The sequence below is a fragment of the Poeciliopsis prolifica genome, unplaced genomic scaffold (assembly GCF_027474105.1).
Source record: "Poeciliopsis prolifica strain line A6 unplaced genomic scaffold, Auburn_PproV2 SCAFFOLD239, whole genome shotgun sequence".
NCBI classification, from domain to species: Eukaryota; Metazoa; Chordata; class Actinopteri; order Cyprinodontiformes; family Poeciliidae; genus Poeciliopsis; species Poeciliopsis prolifica.
The window spans coordinates 82,540-106,745 of NW_026562614.1; the positions used below are offsets into that span (position 1 = coordinate 82,540).

General features: G+C 50.5%; 1 protein-coding gene across 1 annotated transcript in view; it reads right to left on the reverse strand.

Annotated features, from left to right (window-relative positions):
* sugct (succinyl-CoA:glutarate-CoA transferase) overlaps positions 1-17,364 on the reverse strand; it is a 43,392-nt gene extending 26,028 nt beyond the window's left edge. Inside the window, 14 exon segments of the mRNA XM_055026637.1 lie at positions 5,237-5,339; positions 5,419-5,516; positions 5,767-5,838; positions 10,380-10,417; positions 10,420-10,474; positions 11,907-12,050; positions 12,123-12,214; positions 12,471-12,591; positions 14,983-15,033; positions 15,936-16,021; positions 16,094-16,167; positions 16,235-16,280; positions 16,810-16,844; positions 16,846-17,364. Coding sequence (XP_054882612.1) covers positions 5,237-5,339; positions 5,419-5,516; positions 5,767-5,838; positions 10,380-10,417; positions 10,420-10,474; positions 11,907-12,050; positions 12,123-12,214; positions 12,471-12,591; positions 14,983-15,033; positions 15,936-16,021; positions 16,094-16,167; positions 16,235-16,280; positions 16,810-16,844; positions 16,846-16,919 — 1,089 coding nt within the window. The 5' untranslated portion in view covers positions 16,920-17,364.
* Positions 17,365-24,206: the final 6,842 nt, after the last annotated feature.

The following is a 24,206-nucleotide window of genomic DNA, read 5'->3' on the forward strand; positions in this document are numbered from 1 at the left end:
CCTAAACGGATCTGCCCCCTGCTGTTCAGGTTTCTACGGAGGAAGTGCAGCAGGTCCACATGTCCTTCACCGGGTCCGTCTTTTGTCCTCCACCTGCCTCCATCATGGAGGCCTGAGATGTTAGTGGTTTTATCTGGATCATTAATGACTGAAGCTCATCATGTCAACCAGAGCTCTCCTGTCTCCATCAGGCCGGCTCTCACCCGGAGCAGAGCGGTGTCTCCCCAGAGCGTTGGCTCGTTATCCATGGCGTTCCTCAGGGCATCCCGCATGCTGTCCCCCATGGTGTCCCGCAGGCTGTCCCCCATGGCGTCCCGCAGGCTGTCCCCTATGGCGTCCGTCCCCCATGGTGTCCCGCATGCTGTCCCCCATGGTGTCCGTCCCCCATGGTGTCCCGCAGGCTGTCCCCCATGGTGTCCCGCAGGCTGTCCCCCATGGCGTCCCGCATGCTGTCCCCCATGGCGTCCTGCATGCTGTCCCCTATGGCGTCCCGCATGCTGTCCCCCATGGCGTCCCGCATGCTGTCCGTCCCCCATGGCGTCCCGCATGCTGTCCCCTATGGCGTCCCCCATGCTGTCCCCTATGGCGTCCCGCATGCTGTCCCCCATGGCGTCCCGCATGCTGTCCCCCATGGCGTCCCGCATGCTGTCCCCTATGGCGTCCCGCATGCTGTCCCCCATGGCGTCCCGCATGCTGTCCCCCATGGCGTCCGTCCCCCATGGTGTCCCCCATGCCGTCCGTCCCCCATGGCGTCCCGCATGCTGTCCCCCATGGCGTCCGTCCCCCATGCCGTCCCCCATTGTGTCCCCCATGCCGTCCGTCCCCCATGGCGTCCGTCCCCCATGGTGTCCCTATGGCGTCCCGCATGCTGTCCCCCATGGCGTCCCCATGCTGTCCCCCATGGCGTCCGTCCCCCATGGTGTCCCCCATGCCGTCCCCTATGGTGTCCCCCATGGCGTCCCGCATGCTGTCCCCCATGGCGTCCCCCATGGTTTCCCCTATGGCGTCCCCCATGCCGTCCCCCATGGTGTCCCCTATGGCGTCCCCCATGGTGTTCCTTGGGGCGTTCAGGTAGATCCGGTCTTCAGTGCAGTGACGGATGAGTCCAGCTGCAGGAATGCCGTCACGCCTGATAAATCTGGTGCTAATCGGACATTAAGGAGTTCTCCGTCTCGCCTCCGTCTCCTTTATGTCCACCTGCTGACAGGCTGAGGACGGCGCTCCGTCTGCTGCTCATGATGGATGCCGCTCTGCGTCTCCTCTCGCCTCCAGCTGGAACCGGCGCCAAGAGGCCGACAGCCGGCTGGAAGGCGACACGATCCAGACGCTAATAAAGCTTTTTCCACAGCGGAGAGCAAACAGAGCCGTCGGCAGCAGAAGGTCCAAACACGACCTGAGGAACTCCAACACCAGGAAGAGACCCAGCTCATCCTGCAGAGGGTCAAAGGTTGAACTCCTAGAGAAATGGGCCAGCATTGAGGTGGAGCGTTGATCCGGAGCAGACGGCGTTCTGGTGTCCTGGAGTTTCTCTGGGTTCATGGATCCAAACGAATCACTGAAAACGTTGTTTCAGTTCAGCAGAAGCAGCAGAACCTTCTGAACGGACCTAAACGTTTGGACTTTTTCCCAGAACCTTCCCTGAAAACCATCCAGTTAGGAGTTTCAGCTCTACGAGCCGATCTGATCCAGTTTAACCCCGGACCGGGTGGCTGGTTCAAATCCCGAAGAACCAGGAGCAAAACGCAACAGCATCCGGATTTAGTAGTTCCCTTCAGCAAGGCACCAACTGCAGGGTTGGACTTCCTGTCGCTACAGACGAAGGCAGGAAGTGCAGCTGAGATGCTCCAGGTGGATTTATCCAACGCTCCTGCTGCCAGCTGGGACAAATCAAACGCTCCTCCAGAAACGGGATCTGGAACCGAACTGAAGGAAACTGGACCTTTTACCATCCAGAACCAGCAGGACAAAATCTGTTCTTCTCTGGCAGCAGCTGCAGGGAGACCCAGACTTTCTACCAGAACCTCCCGTCCAGAACCAAGACCCAGTTCAGGATGAGGGCTCTGCCTTCATTTCCCAGCATGCCTCACTCTACCTTAATGAAACATCCAGGACCTCAGAACCAGCCTGGGATGAGTTACAGTTGGTGGAAAACAAGTTGGAGCTCAGAGGCAGATGGACCAGTCTGACACACACACACACACACACACACACACACACACACACACACACACACACACACACACACACACACACACACACACTCTCTCTCTCTCTGAGTCACGGTCTAAAGTGCCACAAAAGCAGGTGTTCTTGGGAGCTGCTGTCCTGCACTCAGACGAGCTGAGGGACAGGAAGTGGACAGTTCTGATCCGACTGAAGGAGTGAGCAGAACCATCAGAGTTCAGCCTGCAGCCTGACCCATCCTCCATGACCTCTGCAGGGTCTGCAGCGCCTCCCTGTGGCCAGAAGAGCAACTGATCCAGGTTCAGATGGTGAACAACAGAGGGGAGGGGCTGCTGACCCATGCTGCTCTCTGATTGGCTCAGAGCAGGAGTCACTGTGAAAAAGGCGGGTCAGAGATTCACTCAACTGGATGAAGCACTGAAGTTCCCAGTCAGAACCCAGTCAGAACCCAGTTAGAACCCAGTCAGAACCCAGTTAGAACCCAGTCAGAACCCAGTCAGAACCCAGTTAGAACCCAGTCAGAACCCAGTTAGAACCCAGTCAGAACCCAGTTAGAACCCAGTCAGAACCCAGTCAGAACCCAGTTAGAACCCAGTCAGAACCCAGTTAGAACCCAGTTAGAACCCAGTCAGAACCCAGTTAGAACCCAGTCAGAACCCAATTAGAACCCAGTCAGAACCCAGTCAGAACCCAGTTAGAACCCAGTCAGAACCCAATTAGAACCCAGTCAGAACCCAGTTAGAACCCAGTCAGAACCCAGTTAGAACCCAATTAGAACCCAGTCAGAACCCAGTTAGAACCCAGTCAGAACCCAGTTAGAACCCAGTCAGAACCCAGTTAGAACCCAGTTAGAACCCAGTCAGAACCCAGTCAGAACCAGTTAGAACCCAGTTAGAACCCAGTCAGAACCCAGTCAGAACCCAGTTAGAACCCAGTTAGAACCAGTCAGAACCCAGTTAGAACCCAGTCAGAACCCAGTTAGAACCCAATTAGAACCCAGTTAGAACCCAGTTAGAACCCAGTCAGAACCCAGTCAGAACCCAGTTAGAACCCAGTTAGAACCCAGTCAGAACCCAGTTAGAACCCAGTCAGAACCCAGTTAGAACCCAGTTAGAACCCAGTTAGAACCCAGTTAGAACCCAGTCAGAACCCAGTTAGAACCCAGTCAGAACCCAGTTAGAACCCAGTCAGAACCCAGTCAGAACCCAGTTAGAACCCAGTTAGAACCCAGTCAGAACCCAGTTAGAACCCAGTCAGAACCCAGTTAGAACCCAGTCAGAACCCAGTTAGAACCCAGTTAGAACCCAGTCAGAACCCAGTCAGAACCCAGTCAGAACCCAGTCAGAACCCAGTTAGAACCCAGTTAGAACCCAGTTAGAACCCAGTTAGAACCCAGTTAGAACCCAGTCAGAACCCAGTCAGAACCCAGTTAGAACCCAGTCAGAACCCAGTCAGAACCCAGTTAGAACCCAGTTAGAAACCAGTCAGAACCCAGTCAGAACCCAGTTAGAACCCAGTCAGAACCCAGTTAGAACCCAGTTAGAACCCAGTTAGAACCCAGTCAGAACCCAGTCAGAACCCAGTTAGAACCCAGTTAGAACCCAGTCAGAACCCAGTTAGAACCCAGTTAGAACCCAGTTAGAACCCAGTTAGAACCCAGTCAGAACCCAGTCAGAACCCAGTTAGAACCCAGTCAGAACCCAGTTAGAACCCAGTTAGAACCCAGTTAGAACCCAGTTAGAACCCAGTCAGAACCCAGTCAGAACCCAGTTAGAACCCAGTTAGAACCCAGTCAGAACCCAGTTAGAAACCCAGTTAGAACCCAGTTAGAACCCAGTTAGAACCCAGTCAGAACCTAGTCAGAACCCAGTTAGAACCCAGTCAGAACCAGTTAGAACCCAGTCAGAACCCAGTCAGAACCCAGTTAGAACCCAGTCAGAACCCAGTTAGAACCCAGTCAGAACCCAGTCAGAACCCAGTTAGAACCCAGTCAGAACCCAGTCAGAACCCAGTTAGAACCCAGTTAGAACCCAGTCAGAACCCAGTTAGAACCCAGTTAGAACCCAGTCAGAACCCAGTCAGAACCCAGTTAGAACCCAGTCAGAACCCAGTTAGAACCCAGTCAGAACCCAGTCAGAACCCAGTTAGAACCCAGTTAGAACCCAGCCATCCATATGGAGAAACATGGTAACATAAATCATGAAACAGAAATAATCTGATTTGTGGGTAAATAACTACAGGTGAATGCAGTGCAGCGCGACCTCTGACCTCTCAGTGACAGGAGTGGTCATGTGATCACATCCTGTCAGTTGCCATGGCAACAATCCAGGCTCCAAACTGGGAGGTGGTTCTGGTTAGGAAACCAGAGTCCAGTTTGAAATGCTGTAAATCAAAAGCAGCTGACGGGTTTTACTGGTTCCACTGGACATGGGGGTCCAACTGGCCAACACATCATGATATCAGACGGAACCAGCAGAACAGATGTTCAGAGACAATCAGGGTAAAGCAGGAAAGAAAATACAGAGCTAAATTAGTGCCAAAAAATGTACAAACAAATTAATTGGAAAAATAATTCTGCTGACAGAAGGAGCGGCATCATGGCCGACAGCTAAAACAATTCACTGCGACACAAATCTGAGCAGAAAAACAGGATTTTTGATGCATTTGAAAACAATTTCCCATCATCCCCAGGAGGCTCCGCCCCCTTGGTGTCGAAGCCCCGCCCCTTCCTGATGAAGCCCCGCCTCCTCTCAAGGTGAGAACAGTTCCGAACTTTTTCTGTTTAAAGACTTTTTTTGAGCAAACATTTGGTTCAGTTCATCTTCATAAAGAACCTTCCAGAACCAGACCAGAACCAATCAGAACCAGACCAGAACCAATCAGAACCAGACTAGAATGCAATCAGAACCAGACCAGAACCAATCAGAACCAGACCAGAACCAATCAGAACCAGACCAGAACCCAATCAGAACCAGACCAGAACCAATCAGAACCAGACAACCAGACGTCCATGCGGATCAGGAAGCATCGGGACGCCCGTCCCAGCACTGACCTGTGGTTCTGAGAAGACTTCCTGGATGCTGTTGATTGGTCCGACCGGCACACCTGATCCCCGGAAACTCCTCAGCCAATCAGAAGAGCTCTGCTGCAGAAACCTGCTGGCAAACAGAACCAGACGGTGACCCGGCCGCCACACGGGCCCGGACCTGGTCCAACCAACGGCCGAAACACAACCTCTCAGACAGAATCTGCAGCAGCTGCTTCCGGTTCTGGACCCGCAGCTGGTTGGTTCTGTACTTTGGGTCGGCAGCGAGATCCTGCAGCTCCAGAACCTGCAGGTCCAAACAGATGGAGCCTCAGTTAAACTGGGACACCAGAGGGATTCAACACAGCGGCCCGGTCCAGAAACCAGTCTGGAACGGGTCCGGAACCAGAACCAGTCTGAAACCAGAACCGGTCTGCAACCAGCCCAGAACCAGAACCGGTCCAGTACCAGAACTGAGGGTCATTAAGTCTAGTAGAACAGAGTTAAAACCATTTGAGGAAACGGGTCAGAACCGAGCCGAGCTGAACAGAACCGACCTGGCACATTGTGACAAACTGCCTGTCGTTGGCTGCAGCCAGAACCAGGTGTCCGTCTCTGGTTCTGAAGCCCTGCAGACACAAAGCAGACACTGAGAATGACCCGGATCAGAACCAGAACCTGGACTCTATTCTTCAGTCTGTCCGAAAACTTCTGGTCCAAATGGAGCTTAAAAACTTTGTTTAAGCTCTAAATAAAAGCAGTGTGATAACGAATAAAAATCCAACAAACTAGATCATAAAAAATAGACATCTAGTTATATTCAGAGTTTGATTTGACAACTTTGCCACACAGCATGGTACACCAAGTACTGAGCTCCAATATTACAGTTATCTACTGAACTTTAACTATTGCTCAGTTTGCTCAGATGCAGTTCCTCTCATAAGCACTAGTTGCCGCTGTGATAATGTGATAAAGTGATGGGAGAAAGTGTTGTAACTGTTGCACCCAGAGCAGCTGAAGGGAGAAGCAGCAGTGCAGCTAGCTGCGCCTTCATTTCACTTTGTCCTGTCGAGGCTGTGATTGGCTCCACCTCCGGGACAGCGACGCTGTTCCAGTCCTTCTCTGGCCAGAATGTGGAGCAGTAATTGACTTTGTGACATCCGGTACACCTGTTCTGATTGGACGGGGAGAATGTGACAGAACCTCACGGAACCAGAGAGGTTCTGACAGCTGCTGAGGTTCACTCAGAACCGCTGTTGGTTCTGATAAACAGACCTGCCGATCCACCAGAACCTGATCAGTACCGAGCCAGGTCAGAACCATCTCTGCTTCCTCTGAGTGATCTTCATCTGATCTTTGAGGAGCTTCATCAGCATCAGAACCGGGTCAGAACCGGGTCAGACGCTCTGGCTGTTTGCTCCGTTGTCAGGTTGGATCCCTGCAGGCGGAGCTGAAATTTACTGAGATTTAATGAAAGTAGAGAAACACGAGGCATCTTCATCTTCCTCCTCCTCCTCCTCCTGAGGTCGCTCGGCGTCACGGCGCTGCTTTCATCTGCTGCCCTGGGGGATTGTGGGTAACCTGGTCCACATGGGGACGTGGAGGACATGTTGGACCGCAGATGTGGACCGGTGGGGAGGCTAGCGCCTCCTGCTGGCTGAACTCCCACTCTGAGGTTCTGCAGAACCTATTGACCTCTCAGAACTTTCACTTCCTGTCTGGATCAGAGTTCAGCAGCAAACTGAGCAGACACGCAGTCCAGTCAAAGTAAGGAGTGGAGACAATTAAACCAGTTAAATCTGGTTGGAGTAGAAATATCCCACAGAGAGATAGATCCTGGAGGAACCAGGTGGATCCAGAAGGATCCTGGAGGATCCAGGTGGATCCAGAAGGATCCTGGAGGAACCAGGTGGATCCAGGTGCAGCAGCACGGTGGCGCAGAGCATCACACTGAGTCTGTTCTGTTGAATGAACTAAATGTTTGTGTGTTTGTGCATTAAGACAACAAACTCTTAACCATTTATGAAGAATAAAAACTGCAAACAGCAGCAGGACGAGTGAAGCTGAAGATTCAGCAGCGGTGATGTGAAAATGTCGGGTTTGTTGACGAACATGAAGCAGAAACGCTCCGGGGTCGGTCCAACCACGGCCTGCGGCAGCGGTTTATTCCTGGAGTCGGTTCGGGTCGGGGCCGGTCTGCCTGGGTTTGGCTCTGGTACTGTCGTCTGCATCAAGTTGTCCTCAGTAGAGTCACACCTGGACGAAAGGTCCAAACCACATTAAATGATCTCTGGTCCAATTGGTGACTGAGTCGCTGAAATAAACTGAACCAGGATGTTTAATGGCAGCAGACGTCAAACTTTAGCAGAACTAAGATGAGAGAAAATGTCTCCAGGACCCAGTAACACAACATGTTTAGTTATTGTCTCTGACGGTTCTGAACCCAGGACCTCAACAGCTGTCGCATCATGTCCAAGGTCAAACACCAGTGAAGGTCAAACATCAAGACATCTTCAGATTTCCCTCCCTGAGCGCTGAGAGCCTCTGGTGTCTCAGTTCTGCAGGATCAAGATGTGAAAGTCCGGACTCCTCCTGCAGAAACCACAGAACCACTAATCCTGTTGTTTAGACTGCTGTGATCTGCGAAGCGGCCGTGGAGCTTTCATCTGCTCAGCCCCGGGCCAGGAAGGGAGGAGCGCTGCATGATGGGAAAGGCAGTTCACAGCGGGTTTAGACTGGGGAGCTGGACGGAGAAGAAGACCACAAGAATGGAGGCTGAGCCGAGTTCACAGGGAGAGAAACCTGAGGAGGAACCAACAGTTTATCTGTTGGGAGACCTGAACCGCTGCGACCGAGAGGAACATCTACCCTTACCCTAACCTAACCCTAACCCCTAACCCCTAACCCCTAACCCTGTTTCCAGTTTCACATCACAACCTGGTAATCTGACCCACAACCCTGCGGTTCTGTCACCTGGTTTCACTTCATGTCTCTCATCTGTCAGGGCTCTGCTGACCAGCAGTCCGCTTCCACCCGACTCCGGTCCGCTTCGTCAAAATCCAGTCCAGTGGGTGAGGTGTGACCGCTACCTGACCTCTGACCTCTGGTGCTCCAAACCTTGGTCTGGGTTGGTTTGAATGTGAACGCCAAGCGGACCAGAGGAGCTGATGGAGTTCTGGTTCCAGCAGAATCGGGTCGACCGGACCAGCAGGACATTAAGGTTTTACTGATGAGTCCCTCCATTATGTTATTCCACAATTCCAAAAATGTATGCAAGATAAAATTGATCCCAGAATTTTTTTCCCACTAATGTATAACTGAGTTTATCGCAAATTCTCTGTAGAAATGGTGAGAAGCATTGAGCTTTAGGCAATGCAACTCCCACCTGCAGGTGGCAGTGTTTCTTCCTTCTACTCTGCTGCCTGAGCTTCACTTTATGACCAGTTAGCATCTGTGATCAACATGGCAGCAACAGAAAATTCACAACAGATTCTCCTGTTCCCCAGGTTCCTCTGGTTCCCCTGGTTCCTCTGGTTTCCCTTTTTCCCTGGGTTCCCCGGGTTCCCCTGGTTCCCCTGGTTCCCCTGGTTCCCTGGTTCCCCGGGTTCCCCTGGTTTCACTGGTTCCTCTGGTTCCCCTTTTTCCCTGGGTTCCCCTGGTTCCCTGGTTCCCGGGTTCCTCTGGTTCCCCTGGTTCCCTGGGTTCCTCTGGTTCCCCTGGTTCCCCGGGTTCCCCTGGTTTCACTGGTTCCACTGGTTCCTCTGGTTCCCTGGGTTCCCCTGGTTTCACTGGTTCCTCTGGTTCCACTGGTTCCTCTGGTTCCCTGATTCCTCTGGTTCCCCGGTTCCCCTTTTTCCCTGGGTTCCCCAGGTTCCCTGGTTCCTCTGGTTCCCCTGGTTCCCCGGTTCCCCTTTTTCCCTGGGTTCCCCTGGTTCCCTGGTTCCCCTGATTCCCCTGGTTCCTCTGGTTCCCCTGGTTCCTCTGGTTCCTCTGGTTCCCTGATTCCCCTGGTTCCTCGGGTTCCCCTGGTTCCTCTGGTTCCCCAGTTCCCCTTTTTCCATGGTTCCCCAGGTTCCCTGGTTCCCCTGGTTCCTCTGGTTCCTCTGGTTCCCCTTTTTCCATGGTTCCCCAGGTTCCCTGGTTCCTCTGGTTCCCCTGGTTCCCTGGGTTCCTCTGGTTCCTCTGGTTCCCCTGGTTCCCCTGGTTCCTCTGGTTCCCCTGGTTCCCCTGGTTCCTCTGGTTCCCCTGGTTCCTCTGGTTCCTCTGGTTCCCCTGGTTCCCCTGGTTCCTCTGGTTCCTCTGGTTCCCCTGGTTCCTCTGGTTCCTCTGGTTCCCCTTTTTCCATGGTTCCCCAGGTTCCCTGGTTCCTCTGGTTCCCCTGGTTCCCTGGTTCCCCTGGTTCCCCTGGTTCCTCTGGTTCCCCTGGTTCCCCTGGTTCCTCTGGTTCCCCTGGTTCCTCTGGTTCCCCTGGTTCCTCTGGTTCCTCTGGTTCCTCTGGTTCCCCTGGTTCCCCTGGTTCCCCTGGTTCCTCTGGTTCCCCGGTTCCCCTGGTTCCCCTGGTTCCCTGGTTCCTCTGGTTCCCCTGGTTCCCCTGGTTCTTCTGGTTCCCCTGGTTCCCCTGGTTCCTCTGGTTCCCCTGGTTCCCCTGGTTCCTCTGGTTCCCCTGGTTCCTCTGGTTCCCCTGGTTCCTCTGGTTCCCCTGGTTCCCTGGGTTCCCCTGGTTCCCCTGGTTCCCCTGGTTCCTCTGGTTCCCCTGGTTCCCCTGGTTCCTCTGGTTCCCCTGGTTCCCTGGTTCCTCTGGTTCCCCTGGTTCCCCTGGTTCCCCTGGTTCCCCTGGTTCCTCTGGTTCCTCTGGTTCCTCTGGTTCCCCTGGTTCCCTGGTTCCTCTGGTTCCTCTGGTTCCCCTGGTTCCCCTGGTTCCCCTGGTTCCCCTGGTTCCTCTGGTTCCCCTGGTTCCCCTGGTTCCTCTGGTTCCCCTGGTTCCCCTGGTTCCTCTGGTTCCCCTGGTTCCTCTGGTTCCCCTGGTTCCTCTGGTTCCCCTGGTTCCCCTGGTTCCTCTGGTTCCCCTGGTTCCCTGGTTCCTCTGGTTCCCCTGGTTCCCCTGGTTCCTCTGGTTCCTCTGGTTCCCCTGGTTCCCCTGGTTCCCCTGGTTCCCCTGGTTCCCCGTTACCTGGTACGGCACGATGCTCTCATGGGCCGTCCCCCAGGCTTGGCCTCCTTCCCTGCGTTCAGGTAGTTGGCAGCGATGTGGCTGAGGCAGGACACCTGGACAGAGACGGAGACATTAACTGACCCAGCAGTTTGTCTGGAGTCCAAGTGCTACAGTTCATGGTTTCCTCTTAGTTTTGCTACGACTTGTTGATGGGAGCGTTGCTGTGGTTGCATGTAACGGTGGCAACACAGAAACTTTTTCTGCTGCGTCAGAAACTCAGCACTTCCTGTTCAAGGTTCATGAATCCAGAGTGCTGTGGTTCAGCAGAACATTGATGACTCACACAGCTAATCTTTGAATAGCTAGAATGTAAAAATAAAGAATCTGATGATTTTGTCACATTTAGAAAGGGTTCTGGACGACGTCGGTGATTCAGACAGGTTCATTCTGTCTGTCTGGAGTTTTTCTGCTCATTCATGTCAGTGAATTCAGTAAAACTCCTCATTTTATGGTGGATTTTTTTTGCTTGGTGAATCTTCTCTCCTCAGTTTGACGTTTCATCATGGTGGTGAAACGTTCAGATTGTTCAGCAGAACAATGTATGGGGCTTGAAAGCCAATCAGAACCCAGAAATGGATCCTCTCTGGTCTGGCTCACGACCAGAACCGGTCCATCCAGGCCGATGACCCGGCTGCGTCAGATCCTGATGGCTTCATCATGTTGGCTTGTTGTCATATTTCTGCAGCGGTTTCTGGTGATTAGCAGGAAACCATGAGAGGCGCTGGGTAACGGCGCCATGACACAGCAGGAAGCTTCCCGGGTGGTTCTGTCCATCAGAACCCGGTTTTGTTTAAACTGCAGGAGCCACAAGTGAAGCAGCATCACCGCTGCACATGTGGAGGCCGGAAACAAGACGTCGTTAGGAAGAAAAACCAGCTGCAGTCAGCAGACATGAGAGGCAGACATCTGGAGCAGGCAGATCGACAGCAAATACCGGGGGCCAGACTTCCTACTTCACTCACTGAACTTCCTGTATCCAACTTCCTGTTTCACTCACTGAACTTCCTGCTTCCAACTTCCTGTTTCACTCAGTGTACTTCCTGCTTCACTCACTGAACTTCCTGCTTCCAACTTCCTGTTTCACTCACTGAACTTCCTGCTTCCAACTTCCTGTTTCACTCACTGAACTTCCTGCTTCCAACTTCCTGTTTCACTCAGTGTACTTCCTGCTTCACTCACTGAACTTCCTGCTTCCAACTTCCTGTTTCATTCAATGAACTTCCTGCTTCCAATTTCCTGCTTCACTCACTGAACTTCCTGTTTCCCTTACTGTACTTCCTGCTATTAACTTTCTCTTTCACTCATTATATTTCCTGCTTCCTGCTTCACTCACTGAACTTCCTGCTTCCAACTTCCTGTTTCACTCACTGAACTTCCTGTTTTCTCCTTCCTGTTTCTTGTCAGTTTCACTCACTGTAGTTCTGTAGCAAAACCCGGCTCAATCTCATTTTCACAGGAAGTGATCTCACAGACAGGAAGTGGCACCTGAGCAGACAGGAGGTTGCAGTCGATGTGACTTCCTCTTCCTGTCTTCTCTCTGTGCAGCAGAGCGGCCATGACGGCTCCATGCGCATACAGCCCCGTGGCCAGGTCCGTCATGGCGACGCCGGGACGCACCGGCTCCCCGTCCTGCCGGAGCAAAGCATCATGGGATCAGCTGGCACCGGTTCGGACCCGGTTTGATCCAGAAGGAGCTCTGACCTCTGGCCCGGTGATGTGCATCATCCCTGACACGGCCGAAGCGATGGAATCGTAGCCTGGACTCCGGGCCTGAGGGCCCGTCTGGCCGTAGCCTGGGACACAGAGACACCGGGTCACCAACCAGTTCAGAACCAAAACCCAGCTGGGTTCATTCAGTTAGAGGCTTCAGGAATCTGCTGATGAAGGTCAGCTTCTAACAGGAAGTTAAAGAAAGTTCTGGAAAATACACTGAACTGGATCAGGGCCTGGAGACGGATCCATGGATCTGGATCATCAGAACCGTTGGACCTGAGACACAGTCAGAGTCCTGGTCCAGATTCAGATCTCAGTCCAGGTCGGGTTCTGTACCTGATACAGAGCAGTAGACAAGGCCTGGGTTGATTCTGCTGAGCTCAGCATATCCTAAACCCAACTGAGGAAGATTTCCTGGCAGGAAGTTCTCCACCAGGACGTCACACACACCTGCAAGCTGAACACACACCGTGAACACACACCGTGAACACACACACCGTGAACACACCGAACACACACACAGTGAACACACCGTGAACACACACACAGTGAACACACACACCATGAACACACACCGTGAACACACACCGTGAACACACACACCATGAAAACACACACCGTGAACACACACACCGTGAACACACACATGAAAACACACACCGTGAACACACACCGTGAACACACACACCGTGAACACACACACCATGAACACACACCGTGAACACACACACCATGAAAACACACACCGTGAACACACACACCATGAAAACACACTGTGAACACACACACCGTGAACACACACCATGAACACACACACCATGAAAACACACACCGTGAACACACACCATGAACACACACCGTGAACACACACCATGAACACACACACCATGAACACACACCGTGAACACACACACCATGAAAACACACACCATGAACACACACCATGAACACACACCGTGAACACACACACCATGAACACACACACCGTGAACACACACCATGAACACACACACCGTGAACACACACACCATGAAAACACACACCGTGAACACACACCGTGAACACACACCGTGAACACACACCGTGAACACACACCGTGAACACACACAGTGAACACACACCGTGAACACACACCATGAACACACACCGTGAACACACCGTGAACACACCGTGAACACACACCGTGAACACACACCGTGAACACACACCGTGAACACACACCGTGAACACACACACAGTGAACACACACCATGAACACACACCGTGAACACACACCGTGAACACACACCGTGAACACACACCGTGAACACACACCGTGAACACACACCGTGAACACACACCGTGAACACACCGTGAACACACACCGTGAACACACACCGTGAACACACACACAGTGAACACACACCATGAACACACACCGTGAACACACACACAGTGAACACACACCGTGACACACCGTGAACACACACAGTGAACACACACCATGAACACACACACAGTGAACACACACCATGAAAACACACACCATGAACACACCCATGAACACACACACAGTGAACACACACCATGAAAAACACACACCATGAACACACACCATGAACACACACCGTGAACACACACACAGTGAACACACACCATGAACACACACCGTGAACACACACCGTGAACACACACCGTGAACACACCATGAACACACACCGTGAACACACCGTGAACACACACCGTGAACACACACCGTGAACACACACACAGTGAACACACACCATGAACACACACCGTGAACACACACACCGTGAACACACACCGTGAACACACACCGTGAACACACACACAGTGAACACACACCATGAACACACACACAGTGAACACACACCATGAAAACACACACCATGAACACACATGAACACACACACAGTGAACACACACCATGAAAACACACACCGTGAACACACACCATGAAAACACACACCATGAACACACACCATGAACACACACACCGTGAACACACACCGTGAACACACACACAGTGAACACACACCATGAACACACACACAGTGAACACACACCATGAAAACACACACCATGAACACACACCATGAACACACACACAGTGAACACACACCATGAAAACACACACCATGAACACACACCATGAACACACACACAGTGAACACACACCATGAAAACACACACCGTGAACACACACCATGAACACACACACCGTGAACACACACACCATGAAAACACACACCGTGAACACACACCGTGAACACACACCGTGAACACACACCGTGAACACACACCGTGAACACACACAGTGAACACACACCGTGAACACACACCGTGAACACACCGTGAACACACACCGTGAACACACACCGTGAACACACACCATGAACACACACGTGAACACACCGTGAACACACCGTGAACACACACCGTGAACACACACACAGTGAACACACACCATGAACACACACCGTGAACACACACCGTGAACACACACACAGTGAACACACCATGAACACACACACAGTGAACACACACCATGAACACACACCGTGAACACACCGTGAACACACACCGTGAACACACACACCATGAAAACACACACCGTGAACACACACACCATGAACACACACACCGTGAACACACACACAGTGAACACACACACCGTGAACACACACACCGTGAACACACACACCGTGAACACACACACAGTGAACACACACACCGTGAACACACACACCGTGAACACACACACAGTGAACACACACACGTGAACACACACACCGTGAACACACACACAGTGAGCTCTCTCATGGCCTGGTGACCTCTCGGGTCGTACCTGCTGGATGACCTCTGCTCCTCTGCGGTGCTTCAGGTCGACTGCGATGCTCTGGAACAGATGAATGTGGATCAGAAATCTGCCTGTTCTCTACTTCCTCAGCTTTCATTTATTTGTTATAATCGTTTTTTTTCTCTGGTTTTGTTTAAATTTACCAAAATAAATTAACTCAGATGGATTGTAACAGGGTTGGAGGTCATAGGTCAGATTAGATCAGTCTTGTTCAAACTGGTGATCCGCGGGCGCCCCTAGTGGTGGGCGAGGTACTGCATGACAGTGACCGTTTATTTGCCGTGACGTCAGCTCAAAGTGATGCTACAGCTAGCTTAGCAAAGATTTAATTAAAAATACGGATGGAGAACTGGCTTAAAATGGGTTCTCAACAGAAAAGCTGCAGATAGAGGTGGGAAGAAAAAACCCCGGGAATATGATGTGACCAGAGGAAGCTGAAGCTGCTGTAGTTCACCAGTGAATGATTCCTTTGAACGGCTCCGTGCGGGAGGAATCGGCTCTGCTAGTCTTTGTTTTATGCCTTTGCTTGGTAATTAATTATGCTCTGCTTTCAGGTCAACAGCTATTGTGATTTTATTTAATTAAAAATGATTAAACTAATCAAATACAATTTATAGAAATGTGTTAATTATTTTAATATTTAACAGTGCAGAAAAATATTTTTTGCTCGTGTTAAAGTAACTCTAGTCTATTTTTCTTTAATTGTACTTCTAAATCATAAATAGCCTTAAATGTTATTAATGCACATAACACTTGGTAGTAAAGAACAATTAATGTTTTTATTTCCATGTGTTTGACATCATTGGAAGCTCAGAATCTGTAAATAACTCAAAATGCCCAAGTAGACGCAGCACCTCTCCGCCAGGATGAACACAGAAAACAACAATACAGGAGTTAAGACGCTAAAATTTTCATTTCCGGTTGCGTCGCAGAGATTTCACCTTCTTATTCCGGTTCACGCTCAGGAAGTAGACGCTCTCTGAGGCAGCAAACGGCGGGCCCCAGGTTCTGGTGTCGTCTCCTACACCTGTCCAACAGAACCACCACATCGGCAACAGTCAGGTTTCCCACAATCCTTCAGCCACTACCCAGAACTCACCTGGCCTCTCCACCTTGATCACCTCGGCTCCCAGGTCTCCCAGGATCATGGTGGCAAACGGACCGGCCAGAACCCTGCAAACACCCAGACACATGTCAGCAACTGAGTGGACCGGAACCAGCAGCGGCCTGCGGAGCTCACCTGGTCAGATCCAGCACTCTGACGCCCTCTAGTGGCCGAGCAGCTCCTGCAGCACATTAAATACACCTCCAAGTTATTGCTTTAGAAAAACAGAAAAAGTTTTACATTCAAAGCTAAATATTAATAAAAATTGTCCTGATTTAAAAACTAAAGTTATATTGTTATTTTAACTGAAATTTATATTTTCTTTGGTTAAATAAAATCCCTCGCATTTTTGTCCGAAGGACCTTAAAGTACAGAATTAATATTTTGATGTATATCTTAATTTCATCATAAATCGTTGTAAATGAAGTCATCAATAACGATGATCCTCTAACAGCAGGAGAACTTGCCTCTCACAACATGGCGGACGGGCTGACGTATTATTTCAGTCGCATTACAGCTAACCTTGAACAGACCAGCGTGTTTAACCAGCAGCAGTTTAAAGGGACGCATATATTTCATAAAGTCATAACGTGTTCTGGTCCACATCCTGTCCGTATACCCACTGGTTCCGATCCAAAATCCGACGAGCTGACTGACCCCCGACCAGAGATGCTACCATTAGCCTGCTAGCAGCAGCTCCGGAGCAGTACCTGAGTTTGTGTCCGAGCTCCACCGCCTGCTGCCGATACTTTGAAGCTCTGAATCCCGAACGGTACCGAGCCCTGAGGACGCTGCGTAAAATCATGAAGCTTTCAAACATCTTCTAAACCTGCTAGCATCAGCCTGAAACCACGCTATCACTTCCGGTAACCGATTTCCAAAGTAAAATCCGTTCAGGTGGGATTGTTTTTAATTGTTTACAGTTTTAACTTCTATCAGGACCGCTTCAAAGTTCATTTCAAGGATAAAACTTAACAATTTCTGATCAAAGTTCAACATTTCCTCACACTCAGAGTTACTGTTATGACAACAGATCGAATATCTGCGTCATTCCTTAAACACTGAGAGTGAAGGACGCGTGAAAACCGTGAATTTAGCAAAAAATTATATTTATAAAGATACAAATAAAAAGGACAGCGACAGTTTACAATTCCCTTTTTTCCAAAGATACACAGTTTACATGGTGAAAAACGTGTCTAGTAAGCAATCCGTCAAAGTTTATTCTAATACCACCCAACAGGAAGTATGCCTATCAAAATAAAACAATTTCGCAATAAAAATTGAACAAATATCTCTACGGAAGAGGATTAGGGCCACTGGGAAAAAAATGTCCGAAAATTTTTTTTCAGTGGTTCAGAATAGGTTAAAAAAGAAGAAAAAAAAAATTGTGGCCCAAAAAAAAAAAAAAAAAAAATTGTGGCCCAGAAAAAAAAAAAAAAAAAAAATTGTGGGCCAGAAAAAAAAAACAAACAAACAAATGTCACAATTCGGACTGATGGGCGCCAGCAGCAACCACACAGACGCGAGTTGTGGCGGACAGCCAATGTTCTGGAGAAAATGTCTGATTTAAGCGACTTTTTACGTGCCAGAAGTACCAGAAGCGTCCATTGCACTAATGGAAGAACAAAAGGTGAGTCAAAAAGGTTCTGTTTGCTTGCATACTTTTCATCTTTAATTAGATGTAGAGCAGAAGCCCTGTTTACAGGGCACCTATCACATTGCAAACACTATCCAATGGCATGATGGAGATAATAGCAACACTTTTTAAATGATCTTTATGCACACTGAAAGTTGCTAAATACTTTGAAGAATTTCTTCTCTTAACCTTATATACAAATCAGCAGCATAAGTGGATCTCTTGAGGCCTCCAAGTAACATACCAGAAGATATGCTTTTCATACTTTTTAAAACAAAAACATTGCAGTGTACCAGTATACACCTTTACCTGAATAAGATTAAGAAAGCAGAATTGGATAAGGCTTTTATCCAAAAAAATCTCCTGTAAAGTGACCATCAACCAGAAAGGCTTGAAATAAGTTTCATCCAAAACTGTGCACTCTGTTTATGGAGGGTCGATCAAATTGGATAAGGCTATGATATTTTCCTTTTAAATATATGCATATATAAACGTCTGTCACTTTGTACTATAGTTTCTGTCCTCTACTGAACTAAAAGTTGCAGTTTAACACAGCAGACATTATTTAGAAGGTGGCTGACATATACAGCTAACCTTAGTTTAATTGTAAAACATTCAAACAGAACAACAATAAAATAAACATACCAAACACTTTAGAGACAATCCAGCAATTAACAGCTGTTATATCCTATATTCATTCGTGTGATCTAACATTGTAAATCAGCTTATTCCTTTAACGCGTATGCTAACAACATGCTAACAGCTAGCCGTAACCGTTCGGCTTTAGACACTGACTATCCCATTTGATTTACTCACCTTTGTTCTTCCATTAGTGCAATGGACGCTTCTGGTACTCTTCTGGCACGTAAAAAGTCGCTTAAAATCAGACATTTTCTCCAGAACATTGGCTGTCCGCCACAACTCGCGTCTGTGTGGTTGCTGCTGGCGCCCATCAGTCCGAATTGTGACATTTTTTTTTTTTCTGGCCACAAATTTTTTTTTTGTCACAATTTTTTTTTTTCTGGGCCACAATTGTTTTTTTTTTTTTTTTTTTTGGGCCACAATTTTTTTTTCTTCTTTTTTAACATATTCTGAACTATGGAAGCCCGTTTCCGCCACTCTGTTAAAAAAATAAAATAAAATAATCTCATTATAATAAGATAGTATCTCATTAGATACTATCTTATTATTTTGAGATAATATCTCATTATAATGACATACTATCTCATTATATTGAGATACTATATCATTATAATGAGATACTATCTCATTATAATGACATACTATCTCATTATAAAGACATACTATCTCATTTATTGAGATACTATCTCATTATTTTGAGATAATATCTCATTATAATGAGATACTATCTCATTATAATGACATACTATCTCATTATATTGAGATACTATCTCATTATTTTGAGATACTATCTCATTATAATGAGATAATTTTATTAAATTTTTTAACAGAGTGGCGGAAACGGGCTTCCATACTGAACCACTGAAAAAAAAATTTTCGGACATTTTTTTTTTTTTCCATTGGCCCTAATTCTCTTCCGTAAATATCAGTCTTATCTAAATGTGATCAAATAAAAAAACAAACATCACACAAAGAACTCACATATTTTCATATTTAAGGCTCTAACAGTTACATTTACAGAATAAAATCATCTAAAACTTGTTCAGTTTTAGAGGAAGCCACATTTTAAGTTGCACGTTACTAGAAATATATAATCTAGAGCAGGGTCCCCAAAGTGGGTCGTAGAGGGTCGGCATCCTGCACGTTGTAGTCTCTCCCTGGTGGTACCAACAACCTTTTCACCGTGCCAGTGTTTCTTTAGGCCTCATTTGACCCGGATGTGTTAAACCAGGGCACTGAAACATGCAGGATGCCGGCCTCAGGGACCTCTGGTCTAGAGCTGGGGACCCCTGGTCTAGAGCAGGGCAGTCCTGGTCTAGAGCTGGGGACCTCTGGTCTAGAGATGGGACCTCTGGTCTAGAGATGGGACCTCTGGTCTAGAGCTGGGGACCTCTGGTCTAGAGCAGGGCAGTCCTGGTCTAGAGCTGGGGACCTCTGGTCTAGAGATGGGGACCTCTGGTCTAGAGCTGGGGACCTCTGGTCTAGAGATGGGGACCTCTGTCTAGAGATGGGGACAGCTGGTCTAGAGCTGGGCAGTCCTGGTCTAGAGCTGGGACCACTGGTCTAGAGCTGGGGACCTCTGGTCTAGAGCTGGGGACCCTGGTCTAGAGCAGGGCAGTCCTGGTCTAGAGCTGGGGGACCTCTGGTCTAGAGCTGGGGACCTCTGGTCTAGAGATGGGGACCATCTGGTCTAGAGCTGGGGACCCTCTGGTCTAGAGATGGGGACCCTGGTCTAGAGCTGGGGACCTCTGGTCTAGAGATGGGGACCTCTGGTCTAGAGCTGGGGACCTTGGTCTAGAGATGGGGACCTCTGGTCTAGAGATGGGGACCTCTGGTCTAGAGCTGGGGACCTCTGGTCTAGAGCTGGGGACCTCTGGTCTAGAGCTGGGGACCCCTGGTCTAGAGCAGGGCAGTCCTGGTCTAGAGCTGGGGACCCCTGGTCTAGAGATGGGGACCTCTGGTCTAGAGCTGGGGACCTCTGGTCTAGAGCTGGGGACCTCTGGTCTAGAGCAGGGCAGTCCTGGTCTAGAGCTGGGGACCCTGGTCTAGAGATGGGGACCTCTGGTCTAGAGCTGGGGACCTCTGGTCTAGAGCTGGGGACCCTGGTCTAGAGATGGGGACCTCTGGTCTAGAGCTGGGGACCTCTGGTCTAGAGCTGGGGACCTCTGGTCTAGAGCTGGGGACCCCTGGTCTAGAGCAGGGCAGTCCTGGTCTAGAGATGGGACCTCTGGTCTAGAGCTGGGGACCTCTGGTCTAGAGATTGGGGACTCTGGTCTAGAGCTGGGGGACCTCTGGTCTAGAGCTGGGGACCTCTGGTCTAGAGATGGGGACCTCTGGTCTAGAGCAGGGCAGTCCTGGTCTAGAGCTGGGGACCTCTGGTCTAGAGCTGGGGACCTCTGGTCTAGAGATGGGGACCCTGGTCTAGAGATGGGGACCTCTGGTCTAGAGCTGGGGTCCTCTGGTCTAGAGCTGGGGACCCCTGGTCTAGAGATGGGGACCCCTGGTCTAGAGATGGGGACCTCTGGTCTAGAGCTGGGGTCCTCTGGTCTAGAGCTGGGGACCCCTGGTCTAGAGCTGGGGACCCCTGTCTAGAGCTGGGGACCCCTGGTCTAGAGCTGGGGACCTCTGGTCTAGAGATGGGGACCTCTGGTCTAGAGGATGGGGACCTCTGGTCTAGAGATGGGACCTCTGGTCTAGAGATGGGGACCTCTGGTCTAGAGCAGGGCAGTCCTGGTCTAGAGCTGGGGACTCTGGTCTAGAGCTGGGGACCTCTGGTCTAGAGATGGGGACCTCTGGTCTAGAGCAGGGCAGTCCTGGTCTAGAGCTGGGGACCTCTGGTCTAGAGCTGGGGACCTCTGGTCTAGAGATGGGGACCTCTGGTCTAGAGCTGGGGACCTCTGGTCTAGAGATGGGGACCTGGTCTAGAGATGGGGACCTCTGGTCTAGAGCTGGCAGTCCTGGTCTAGAGCAGGGGGACCCTGGTCTAGAGCTGGGGACCTCTGGTCTAGAGCTGGGGACCCCTGGTCTACAGCAGGGCAGTCCTGGTCTAGAGCTGGGGACCTCTGGTCTAGAGCTGGGGACCTCTGGTCTAGAGATGGGGACCTCTGGTCTAGAGCTGGGGACCTCTGGTCTAGAGATGGGGACCTCTGGTCTAGAGCTGGGGACCTCTGGTCTAGAGATGGGGACCTCTGGTCTAGAGCTGGGGACCTCTGGTCTAGAGATGGGGACCTCTGGTCTAGAGATGGGGACCTCTGGTCTAGAGCTGGGGACCTCTGGTCTAGAGCTGGGGACCTCTGGTCTAGAGCTGGGACCTCTGGTCTAGAGCTGGGGACCCCTGGTCTAGAGCAGGGCAGTCCTGGTCTAGAGCTGGGGACCTCTGGTCTAGAGCTGGGGTCCTCTGGTCTAGAGCTGGGGACCTCTGGTCTAGAGCTGGGGACCCCTGGTCTAGAGCAGGGCAGTCCTGGTCTAGAGATGGGGACCTCTGGTCTAGAGCTGGGGACCTCTGGTCTAGAGATGGGGACCTCTGGTCTAGAGCAGGGCAGTCCTGGTCTAGAGCTGGGGACCTCTGGTCTAGAGCTGGGGACCTCTGGTCTAGAGATGGGGACCTCTGGTCTAGAGATGGGGACCTCTGGTCTAGAGCTGGGGACCTCTGGTCTAGAGATGGGGACCCCTGGTCTAGAGCTGGGGACCCCTGTCTAGAGCTGGGGACCCTGGTCTAGAGCTGGGGACCCCTGGTCTAGAGATGGGGACCTCTGGTCTAGAGCAGGGCAGTCCTGGTCTAGAGCTGGGGACCTCTGGTCTAGAGCTGGGGACCTCTGGTCTAGAGATGGGGACCTCTGGTCTAGAGATGGGGACCTCTGGTCTAGAGCTGGGGACCTCTGGTCTAGATGGGGACCCCTGGTCTAGAGCTGGGGACCCCTGTCTAGAGCTGGGGACCCCTGGTCTAGAGCTGGGGACCCCTGGTCTAGAAATTGGGACCTCTGGTCTAGAGCTGGGGACCCCTGGTCTAGAGCTGGGGACCTCTGGTCTAGAGATGGGGTCCTCTGGTCTAGAGCAGGCAGTCCTGGTCTAGAGCAGGGGACCCCTGAAATGTTTTTGAAAGTTTCATTCTGTTAGATTTCTCTTCCTCCTTTTAGAAATGCCTGGATGAAAAGTGATCAGCAATAAAACACTGTGGAAAATGATGAGACGTAATTTAGTATTTCCGTACAGAACCAGACTGATGTGAACAGATGTTTTCACACCAGCTGCTGATCCTGTGAGCAGAACCGTCCCGGACCTGAAGGAACCCACAGAAACTGGACAGAACCAGGATCTCCTGAACCCACTGCTGTGTTTCCTTGCAGCTCCCAGGAAGCAGGACATGCAGCTGGACGGAATCCTCTCAGGTATTTCTCTGCCAGAAGGGTCACAGGTCAGGTTTGGTTCCATTAAACGGGAAACCAGCAGGTGGCGCTGCAGGCTCTATCAAGCTGAGGCCACTGAGACGTGACCTCTGACCTGTGCAGCAACAAAAGCTGATCTTTTGAGGCGTGAACACTTTAGATTGTCCCATTGATTTTAGATGAAAGGAGGGAAAAGTTGACAGAGACCCAGCCGGATCCAGTCAGATCCAGACCGCTGCTGACCACTTCCTGTTTCCTACTTCCTGTTATCCACAGTCTTCCTTCAACCTCCCTCCGGCTGCAGAGCAGAGGAGTCGGAGGTGAGACTCTTGAGGTAAAACGTTTTGGATCTCATCTGGTTTCTGGTTCAGATTTACAGGAAACATGTTGGATCTGCATCAGAGCGGTTCTGGTTCTGGTTTGGTTCTGCAGCTGCTGCAGAGTGACCCAATCCATTCCCCCCGATTCACCCTCCGCTCTTCCATCTAGGAACGACCCTGAAGGTCACGACTCTAAATCAAGCATTTCAGATTAGCATCTCAATAGCTCCAGTGATCCCTGACCTTTGCCCCCACGTCCCAGAGGAGCGTCTCCTCCGTCCATCACCAAGTTCAACAGAACAATCTGGATGATGACATCACAGGAACATGGCTGCTGCTGGAAAACAAAAAATTTCTGCCAGAAAACTCAAATTTTCTACAACAAACAACTAAATTTCTGAGTTTCCAACAGATTAATCTCAACATTCCTGCAGGACTTCAGTCAGAGGCCTCTTCAGATTCACTGCGATGCTGACTGCTACAACATGATGATCATAACAATATGAACTGAACTCAGTTTATTATTTAATGTTTCAAACACAAAGTGGTTTATAAATCACTATAGATCTAAACTTAGTCTGACTGAAAAATGTAGATATTTGTCCTGTTTTCAGCATCTAGAGTGAAACTCTATGATCGATTATTTTATTTCTACAATGAAGGAAAATCCAGTTATTAAAAGTCAGAACTGATTTTCCTGAACTTTCTCTGCATGAGGAGAATCTTCTGACCAGCAGAGGTTCTGATCCGGTTGGAACCAAGCAGGAACCAGAACCAGAGAGGGTTTGCCGTCTGTGTGAGGAACCCGTGTGTCTGGAGCGTCAGGAGTGTGAGACGGTTTCATGGGTCCAGTTCCCTGCAGCAGAACCTCCAGACTCACCGGAGCTCAGAGCAGCTGCTGCTGCAGGACGTCCTGCAGCAGGACGTCACGCTGAAGGACGTCATGCTGAAGGACGTCACGCTGCCGGACGTCCCGCTGCCGGACGTCCTGGGGTCATGCTAAAGGGGGCGGAGCCAAGCGGAGGACCCGCCCCCTCAGGTGGAGCAGCCTCCCGTCTCTGAATAAACCCGGTTGGACTCCGGACTGGACCTGGTTCTTCTGGGTCTCTGATGGACTTGTTTGT